The sequence below is a fragment of the Sapajus apella genome, unplaced genomic scaffold (genome assembly GCF_009761245.1).
Source record: "Sapajus apella isolate SASKATOON/1434 unplaced genomic scaffold, GSC_monkey_1.0 scaffold52, whole genome shotgun sequence".
Taxonomy (NCBI): domain Eukaryota; kingdom Metazoa; phylum Chordata; class Mammalia; order Primates; family Cebidae; genus Sapajus; species Sapajus apella.
In genome coordinates, this window is record NW_022436992.1 from 11,104,714 (window position 1) to 11,114,864 (window position 10,151).

General features: G+C 49.4%; 2 protein-coding genes across 2 annotated transcripts in view; one reads left to right on the forward strand and one right to left on the reverse strand.

Annotated features, from left to right (window-relative positions):
• Window positions 1-1,361: 1,361 nt before the first annotated feature.
• Window positions 1,362-4,569, reverse strand: CUNH2orf68 (chromosome unknown C2orf68 homolog). The gene is made up of 4 exons (XM_032243559.1): window positions 4,355-4,569; window positions 4,144-4,262; window positions 2,496-2,647; window positions 1,362-2,132 (listed from the first exon to the last, which is right to left on the reverse strand). Exons 1-4 carry the CDS (start codon window positions 4,459-4,461, stop codon window positions 2,010-2,012), a joined length of 501 nt encoding a protein of 166 aa, XP_032099450.1. The 5' UTR covers window positions 4,462-4,569; the 3' UTR covers window positions 1,362-2,009.
• Window positions 4,570-7,831: 3,262 nt separating this feature from the next.
• Window positions 7,832-10,151, forward strand: part of USP39 (ubiquitin specific peptidase 39) — a 36,746-nt gene continuing 34,426 nt past the window's right edge. Inside the window, 1 exon segment of the mRNA XM_032243558.1 lies at window positions 7,832-8,203. Within this exon segment, the coding sequence (XP_032099449.1) occupies window positions 7,936-8,203 (268 nt within the window). The 5' untranslated portion in view covers window positions 7,832-7,935.

Below are 10,151 nucleotides of genomic sequence, written 5' to 3' on the forward strand. Positions count from 1 at the left end.
TCCTTTTACCTCTTCCTTTTTTTTCTTCTGAGATGGAGTCTCTCTCTGTTGCCCAGGCTGGAGTGCAGTGGCATGACCTCAGCTCACTGTAACCTCCGGCTCCTGGGTTCAAGCGACTCTCCTGCCTCAGCCTCCTGAGTAGCTGGGACTATAGGTGCGTGCCACCATGCCCAGCTAATTTTTTGTATTTTTAGTAGAGACAGGGTTTCACCTTGTCAGCCAGGATGCAGGATGGTCTTGATCACCTGACCTCATGATCCGCCCACCTCAGCCTCCCTAACTCTTCCTTTACTTAACAAGAATGGGGTCTAAGATCAGTTCAAGTCATAAGATCAGTTCAAGAGCTGGAAGACTAGAATGACTGACTGGTTCTCTGACGAGGAATAACAGAGGTGGAGTTTGGCAGAGCCTCCTTGATCTAGGAGGCTTTGAAGGGTAGTCAACATTAGAAGTCCAAAGGCACTTCTAGCCCAGCTGCTTAAGCAGAGGACAAAGACTTTCTCCTTTCAAAGGGGAGCTGAGCACAGGATTGGCAAATTTAAGGCACTTAACCTTGGACCAGCTCTGTGGGTCTGGTCTGTGGCCGCTTTCACAACCACTTACCCACCTCACTTACTACTCTCCCGGCATTCCTTTGGCATTGCGAGCTGTGGCTTGCAACATTTCAATGACGTAATTGAAGTAGCTGTCTTGCAGGATAGATTTTCTGGGGCACAGAGGACAAACCAACAGTGTCATCAGGTGTCTTGACATCCTGATGTGGCAAAACCCCTGGGGCAGGGGCTATGGTTTCAGGAAATCTCAGTTCTCAAAGGCTTAAAGCCCCATTTCAAGGCACTGAGGTTAGGCTGATATGCTGCAAAACAAGTGCCGTGGAACTTCCGTAGAAGAGGGGGAGGATGTCTTGTGGAATTCAGACCTAAGCCTAACCCTGCATTAAAAAAATGTTCACCATGTGAGAGCAGTGGTTATTCCTGGGGATCTTACGCTAAGGATCTGAGTTATATACTCCTGGAGGTAGGAAAGGGGCCTCATTTCATTCCCTCTGGCATGTTGTCAACCAGGCAATTATTGCTAATACTGACTTTCCCTTTGTAGGTATGTTCAAAACTGAAGTCACAGCTTGAGAGTAAGTTCCCACTTGTTTTGATAATTCCCTTTTAGTCTGAGCAGAGGACAGTCTGTTCACAGCTAGGAATGAAGTTGAAAGTTGGAATTCTGTAGCCCTGGCCAAGGCAGGTTTTGCTGTAAGAAATCTTTGCAGTTTAGCACCAACATCTTCCTAGGTCTCCTATCTAGACAACGCAAAGCAGCAGAACATGCGAGAAATGAAAAAGCCATGGAAAGGGAGGGAGACATGCTTGCAAATAGGCCTCAAAAATGGAGGTCTCCCACTTTATTGGTATCAGAATTAATTGGCGAGTTTGTTAGAAGGGTAGATCCCCAGAACGCCCCCACCTCCAAAGTCCTGAGCAGCTGGAGGTACACAGTTATGTTGAAGGGGGAGGAGAATGGATGGATTCTACCTGAGGCAGAAAGATGAGGGAAAGGAATAAAGCAAAAGGGCTGAGAAAAGGTTTATGAATACATGGGTAGAAATGAGCAAACGCACAGAAGAACCATAAAATAACAAACATGGCTCATGCAGCTGAGTGGAACAGCAGCAGCCAGGCAAATGACCTTGCTGAGAAAGCACCATGTTGGCATGAGGCTTCATAAATCCTGGTTCTCCCTGGAGTCTCTGCTTCTAGAACACCATGTTAGCCACACAAAATTCTCAAAAAAAAAAAAATTCCAGAATATCAGGCTGGGCAAATGGGTCAACATATAAGAATAACTGCAAGGCAGGCCAGGTGTAGTCCTGCAACACCCTATGGATGTAGCACCTCTGGGGGGGGTCTCAAGATCAGACAAACTGGTCCTGATACCCCCAAACTAAGTATGAGCTCCCTGGGCAGAATTCTTCCGAGTGCAGTGAATCCAGCCTGGAGAGAACGCCTTCAACATGGTCAGTGTCGGCTCTGGCGCTTTGCAATCTCCTCCTGGATACGCAACTTGAGGGCTTCTCGCATGGGTAGATCCAGAGGCGTGCGTGCTGACACCTCCTCACTCACCCTTCCCGGGTCATCGCCCTATGTGGAGGAAGTCAGGAGGCTCAGGGCCTGGCCTCTTCCAGAAAGGTGACCTGCCCTTCCCTAGACAACATTCTCATAGAACTCCATTTAGCTCAGGGCTTTTTGCCAGCACCTATCATTTCACAGGTGTCCCCTATAATAGTGATTCTCCACTGGGGTCCAAGAGCCCTCCCTGTTCCCCTACTGAGAATCACCGTGAGACGGGACTGAGTTGTGCTCAAAAGCACTGCCAGTCCTAGGCTCACATGTGGAGCAGATGCTTCCCACTGGGGTTCCTGAGGAAAACAGGGCTCAGGGTCTGACAATGATTACTACCATGGCCTACGACCTTCAGGCTGCAGCTGTTTCCACCAGGCATACCTGATGCACGATAACTGATGTGACCTCTCCACTGTCTGCCTCGTACTCTAGGCAGAAGAGCTGATGGCCAGAAGGCTCCAGCTCGGAGCCTCCACTACTGCTGCTTTCACTGGATTCTTCATAGTCTGGGTTGCGTGGGTGAGCAGAGACATCTGGAAGGATGAACCACAGTAAGAAAGAAGAGGGGGATGCTACCGAAGGTCCTGTCCATAGAGATGATGCAGGAAAATATACGGTTAAGAAAGCCCCAATCTTCTTATGGGTTCAGTGCAAGTGTTTTTTTTTTTTTTTTTTTTTTTGAGACAGAGTCTTGGCTCTGTCACCCAGGCTGGAGTTCAGTGGCACAATATAGGCTCACTGCAACCTCCAACTCCCAGGTTCAAATGATTCTCCCGCCTCAGCCTCCAGAGTAGCTGGGATTACAGCCACCCACCACCATGACTGACTAGTTTTTGTATTTTTAGTAGAGATGGCATTTCACCATGTTGTCCAGGCTAGTTTCAAACTCCTGGCCTCAAGAGATCTGCTCACCTTGGCCTCCCAAACTGCTAGGATTACAGGTGTGAACCACCATGCCTGGCCCAGCCTAAGTGTTTGGTGTGCTGCCAATCAAGAACTTATTTACCTTTGCATCCCTGTTCTGAGGCGAGCACAGTCCCGTCACACAGTAGGTACACAATGCACATTTGTCTAGCAAAAAGTCGTGGAAAGCAGTAGAAGGGTAGACAGAGCTGTGTCTGGGTTCAAATCCAGGCTCTGCCATTTACTAGCTAAGATCTTGGGCAAGTTTAACCTCTCTGTGCCTGTTTCTTGACTGTGAAACAGATATAAGCATCTCATCTTATGAGGTTGTATAAAGACTCAATGAATTGATACACATAAGATCTAAAAGCACTTTAAATAATGCCTAACAAAGGCAGGGTGTTAATCCCAGCACTTTGGGAGCCTGATTCGGGCAGATCACCTGAGTTCAAAGAGTTCAAGATCAGCCTGGGCAACGTGGCGAAACCCCTTCTCTACAAAAAATACTAAAATCAACCGGGCGTGGTGTCACACGCCTGTAGTACCAGCTACTGGGGAGGCTGAGGCAGAAGAATCCCCTGAGACCTGGAGGCAGAGGCTGCAGTGAGCCGAGATTGCACCATTGCACTCCAGCCTGGCGACAGAGCGATACTCTGTTGCTAAATAAATAAATAAAAACTTTTTTTAAAAAAAGTAATAATGCTTAACAAAAATTGAGTGTCATGTTAACCACTGTGACAGCTAGGTCGCAGGGAAGCTGGGGGAAGGCCATTTACTGGGTTCATTCCACAATTATGTGCTGGTCGCTCATCGCTGTGCCAGACTTTCTCTTTGCTAGGTAGCGGAGCACCTTACTAAAATACAGCACGGTGGGGCAAACCGGCAGGTAAACTTCTTGCTCCCAGATACTCTCTGTGATAGTGATGCTTAACTGGGGGCTTATGAGTCGTCCCAGTTCTTGGGGAGAATCACTCAGCGGAGATTTGGGAGCGTTGAAGCGGAGGTTCCGGGAAGAGACGAGGTGAGCTGAACCTTAGGAGTAAGAAGTGGTTTTTCCCTACAGAGAAGGGGAGTGCGTTGCAGGAAGAGCGCGCGGGCTTGAGGTGGGCGGGGCGGGCAGCCTCACCTCGGTGTCGCGGCAGGTACACCTGCAGGTCTGGCTTGCGGGGCCGCGTCGGCGCGGGCGTGTGCCGCCTCCTCCCCTTCTCCTTGGCCGCCTGCTTCACCTTCTTGTCGTAGTCGTCCCTGCGGGGAGCCGAGCGGGAGTCAGGGGCTGTCGGGCCAGGCCAGGCCCGGCCAGGCCAAGAGTGGCGAAGCGGCACAGGGCGGGGCGGTACCGGGCGATCTGGTTCCGTCGGATATGGTGCACGAAGCCGTGGTTCATGTCCAGCCGCCCGCCAGGCTTGCAGCACTGCCCCGGCCGGGGATGCGGCCCCGTCTCCATCCGGAGCCGGGGGCACAGAGTCGCCGCCGCCTCGACGGCCCCGACAGCCGCCACCCGTCCACAGAGGTCCGCGTCGCCCCTCGCTCAGCTTCCGGCCCCGCGCCCTGACTTCCGGTCTGGGAGCCCCCGCCTGGCCGAGCGAAGCTGCGCGCGGAGTTTCCGGGTCGGGTCGGGTGGGGTTGCTTATGCTTAACTTCCACGGCCCGGACAGGGCTTTTGCTTTTTGTTTTTCCGCTACATATCAATAGGAAACAAAGACTTCGGCTTACAGCCGATACAGAAAATTCAGAAAAATGCAAATCATCTATTAATACAACTCGATGTTTACGGTGGTGACTTCCTGTCTTTTTTCTAGTGATAGGATGCTGTGCAGCCATCACCAGCTGTGTGACGTTGGTTGATTCTGTAACCCCGCAGCACCTCAGTTTCCTTATTAGTAAATGGGAACACCTAAAACACCCATCTCAAATAGATTGTGAGGCCTTGAAATGCTCCCATGGGGCACACAGCAGCGCCCAGGCCGCAAGCTCCGTGAAGGCTCTCCTGGCCAGGCTCGCCTCGCACCCAAGGCGCTGATGGCTTAACTATCCCCGCCGGGAGGACTCAGGGTTTTCAAGAGACCTATGGGAGTATTATTTTCTTTCTTTTATTTTTTGAGACAGACTCTTTTGCCCAGGCTGGAGTGCAGTGGCACGATGTCAGCCCACGGCAACTTTCGCCTTCTAGTTTCAAGCGATTCTCCCGTCTCAGCCTGCCGAGTAGCTGGGATTACAGGCGTGCACCACCACGCCTGGCCTATTATTTTCTTATTTATTTATTTTTTCTTTTTCTTTCTTTTGAGAAGGAGTCTCGCTCTGTCGTCCAGGGTTGAATGCAGTGGCGCGATCTTGGCTCACTGCAACCTCTGCCTCCTGGGTTCAAGGTTCAAGCCATTCTCCTGCCTCAGCCTCCAGAGTAGCTGGGATTACAGGCTCCCCCCACGACGCTCGGCTAATTTTTGTATTTTTAGTGGGGACCAAGTTTCACCTGTTGGCCAGGTTTCACCATGTTGTCCTGTCTCGGACTCCTGACCTCAGGTGATTCGCCCACCTCAGCCTCCCAAAGAGCTAAGATTACAGGCCGAGCCACCCCTCCTGGCCCATTTCTTCCCCTATATTTTTGACCGCTGAGTTCACATCACAGCGTGTATAATTCTCAAGTCCTTTTTTAAAAAGTCAAAATCAGGAATTCATGATTAGGACAGGGACAAATGGCTGGGTGCGGTGGCTCACTCCTGTAATTCCACAACTTTGGGATGCCAAAGTGGGAGTATCACTGGAGCCAGGAATTTGAGACTAACCTGGGCAACACAGTGAGACCTTATCTCTACAAGAAAAAACGTATATTAAAAAGAGAAAGAAAAAGAAAAAGAACAGGGACCAATGGTGGTCCAGCCACGCAATGGAATATTACTGAGCAATCAAAAAACAAAAAACAATCTGTAGCAGAACAACATGGGTTGATAATAAAGCAAATAGGGGCCGGGCACGGTGGCTCAAGCCTGTAATCCCAGCACTTTGGGAGGCCGAGGCGGGTGGATCACGAGGTCAAGAAATCGAGACCATCCTGGTCAACATGGTGAAACCCCGTCTCTACTAAAAAAATACAAAAAATTAGCTGGGCATACTGGCACGCACCACCAAGCCCAGCTACTAAGGAGGCTGAGGCAGGAGAATTGCCTGAACCCAGGAGGCGGAGGTTGCGGTGAGCCGAGATTGCGCCATTGCACTCCAGCCTGGGTAACAAGAGCGAAACTCCGTCTCAAAAAAAAAAAAAAAAAAAGCAAATAGGCCCAGTGAAACAAACCAGGGACTCTATGATTCCATTTATATGAGACTCTAGGAAGTGCAAACTAATCTATAGTGACCGAGGTATCAATTGATTTTTGTGGGGATTCTCTAGGAGGAAGAAGATATCTTTGGGGCTGGGTAGATTCTTTTTCTTTTTTGAGACAGAGTTTAGCTCTTGTTGCCCAGGTTGGAGTGCAATAGCGTGATCTCAGCTCACTGCAATCTCTGCCTGCCGGGTTCAGGCTGATCTCCTGCCTCAGCTTCCTCAGTAGCTCAGGAACAGGTCCACCCTGGCTACAATGCTTGTTTATATATAGGATAAAAAGATCATACGGAGATGTGCTCTGTTACAAGGGTTTGTGATAAAGGATTAATTTTCTTAATTACTATATTTTGCAACAAACAATATTATTATCTTTAAAGCAAAATTAGGAATGCCTTTATTCTCCAGATATTGGGATATTAGGACACTCTCAAGTCTTGTTGCCCAGGCTGGAGTGCAATGGTACAATCTCCGCTCACTGCAACGTCCATCTCCCATGCTCCAGTGAGTCTCCTGCCTCAGTCTCCTGAGTAACTGTGATTACAGGCACCCACCACCACGCTAATTTTTGTATTTTTAGTAGAGATGGGGTTTCACTATGTTTGTCAGGCTGGTCTTGAATCCTGACCTGAGGGGATCCAGCGGCTTCGGCCTCCCAAAGTGCTGGGATTACAGGCAGGAGCTACCGCGCCCGGCTTAAATTGCACACTTTATACATTTGTTGTATGTCAATTATATATCAATGGAATGGTTCAAACAAGTAAACAAGTTCAAGGCAGGTCTTGACGTTAGTTTTATTAGCTTCATGGTAAATCTGCTTCTATCAGGCGTTTGCGTTTTCAAGATACCAACAACCCTCTAAATGTAGAATTAAGGCTGGGCGTGGTGACTCGTGCCTATAATCTCAGCACTTTGGGAGGACGAGACGGGTGGATCGCGAGGTCAGGACTTCACGACCAGCCTGCCAAGATGGTAAAACCCCGTCTCTACTAAAAATGCAAAAATTAGCCGGGTGTGGTGGTGGGCACCTGTAATCTCAAATACTCTGGAGGCTGAGGCAGAGAATTGCTTGAACTCGGGAGGCGGAGATTGCAGTGAGCGGAGATCGTGCCACTGCATTCCAGCCTGGGCGGCAGAGCGAGACTCCGTCAAATGAATGAATGAATGAATGAATGAATGTAGGACTAGAGCCTTCAAGGCGATGATTTGGGGATGTCGCCTAGTTTTCCCTTGCGGGATTGTCAGCCTCCAAGTCGCGGAGACTGTGGGAAATGACCTCGCGATGGTGGTTTCGAGCCACAAATCTGGGGCTGAATGACAGCTTCTTTTATTCAGAAAACTGTCACGGGTAAAGGTTCCTGTCTAAGTAAACTGTAAATGACGGGTAAAGGGGCGGTAGGCCCACAGAAGATTCTCAGGGGCGCACCCAGCGGCGAGGAAGCCACGGCAGCACTGCCTACAAATTTCCTGCAGAGTGATTTGTCCCTAGTGGCGACTCGTAGAGAGCTCGGCGCTCGATACCAGCCCCGCTCCTGATTGGCTGTGCGCCGCGCGCTCAAGCGTGTCTGGCGCTTGCGCTAGGTGACTCGGCCGGTAGTGGCGATGTCCGGTCGGTCTAAGCGGGAGTCTCGTGGTTCCACCCGCGGGAAGCGAGAGTCCGAGTCGCGGGGCAGCTCCGGTCGCGTCAAGCGGGAGCGAGATCGGGAGCGGGATCCCGAGGCGGCGAGCTCCCGGGGCAGCCCTGTGCGCGTGAAGCGGGAGGTCGAGCCAGCGAGTGCGCGCGATGCCTCGTCTTCTGTTATACCATTTGTGCGGGTGAAGAGGGAGCGCGAGGTCGATGAGGACTCGGAACCTGAGCGGGAGGTGCGAGGTGCGCGGGGCTGGGCTAGGCGCGAGAGCTCCTCCTTCGTGCCCTTTTTTTTTTTTCCCCTTTCTGTCTCTGATCTTCCCCTAAGTCCCTGCGCCGGGGTTGGGGTGGGGGCGTAGGGGTGGAGAAGAGGAGGGATCCGGACTCGACAATTTCTGCTTTTCCACTTTTGATAAAGACAGTACTCGTCTTCATAACTGTATAGTATTTCAAACAACAATCATAACAGCAGCTTCCCTTCATCGAATGCCTGATGTGGTCCAGGCTCTGTGCTGATTTTACAAGCGTTACTTCCTTCCATTTTAAAAAAGAATTTTTATTTTCGTTTTAAGATAGAGGCAAGGCCAGGCGCAGTGGGCCACACCTGTAATCCCAGCACTTTGGGAGGCCTAGGAGGGTGGATCACCTGAGGTCAAGAGTTCAAGATCAGCCTGGCAAACATGGCGAAACTCCATCTCTACTGCAAATACCAAAAAATTAGCCGGGCGTGGGGCAGGCATCTGTAATCCCAACTACTCAGGGGGCTGAGTTAGGAGAATCGCTAGAACCCTGGGGGCAGAGGTTGCAGTGAGCCGAGGTGGCACCTCTGTACTCCAGCCTGGGAGACAAAGCACGACTCCGTCTCAAAAAAAGAAAAAAAGACGAGGCGTGGTGGCTCATGCCTGTAATCCCAGCACTTTCGGAGGCCGAGGTGGGTGTATCACCAGGTCAGGAGTTCGAGACCAGCCTGACCAACATGGAGAAACCCCGTCTCATCTAAAAAGACAAAAAATTAGCTGCGTATGGTGGTGCATGCCTATAGGAGGCTGAGGCAGGAGAATCGCTTGAACCCGGGAGATGGAAGTTGCGGAGATCTGAGATCGTGCCATTGCACTCCAGCCTGGGCAAGAGCGAAACTCTGTCTCAAAAGAAAAAAAAAAAAGATGCAAGTCTTACTATGTTGCCTAGGCTATTCTGTAACTCCTAGGCTCAAGGGTTCTACTCAGTTCGGCCTCCCAAAGTGCTGGGATTACAGGCGATAGCCACCCTGTGTGGCTTTCCTTCAGTTTTTACGAAACCTTAGAGGTTTTATAATTGCTGGAATCAAGACTATTCATAATGCCTGAGCAATAGGCATTTACACTAAAGTACTGATTATATAGCATTTTTTAAAGCTGAGTAAAGTCAAGAGGCAATTCTGCATTAGTCTCTTGAGTTTGTGCACATACTGCTCCCACTGCCTGACTGCCTTTGCTCCTAGACTCTAGTTAAGGATGTTCGTGTAGTGAGCAGCCTTGGAAGACAGAAATGGTGTCTCTACAGAACAAGAAGGAGGCAAGGGCACAACCCGTTGTAAAAGATTTGGAGCACGGTTTAATGGTTCACACCTGTAATCGCAGCTACTCTGGAGGAAGAGGTAGAGTTCAAGACTAGGATGGGCAACAGAGCCAGACCTCGTTTAAAAAAAATTGATTAATGGTTCAGATTCTCTAGGCTCAAGGTTTCTCTCCTATAAGGCAACTCACTGTGTGCATGGGTTCTCCTCACTTTGCCTTGTGGGAATTCACTTGGGAAACTGACACCAGTGCTATATTCTTGTTACTGCCATTTTGTAATAAATTGTCCTTTATTTGAGGCCAGGTAGTCATGTACTTTCCATCAGTGTTCATAAAACTGTGACAGACTAACTTGTTAGTTTGCAAGTAGGATAAGATCTCAGACCCCTCAAGTTTTTGACAAGTAGTAGATGTATAGATGTACATGCACACTCTTATTTCAGCTTCATAGTACATTTGTATTACAATCAGTTTATCTTACTACTTGTGACATATTTCATATTTTTCATGCTTCATGGGATTTCTTTACGTAACATGCAAACAAATCTCTTGATTTTATGTATACCAAATATATTTTCTCATTTTGTGGCTTGTTCTATTAGCAGACTTTTTTTTTTTTTTTTTTTTTTTTTTTT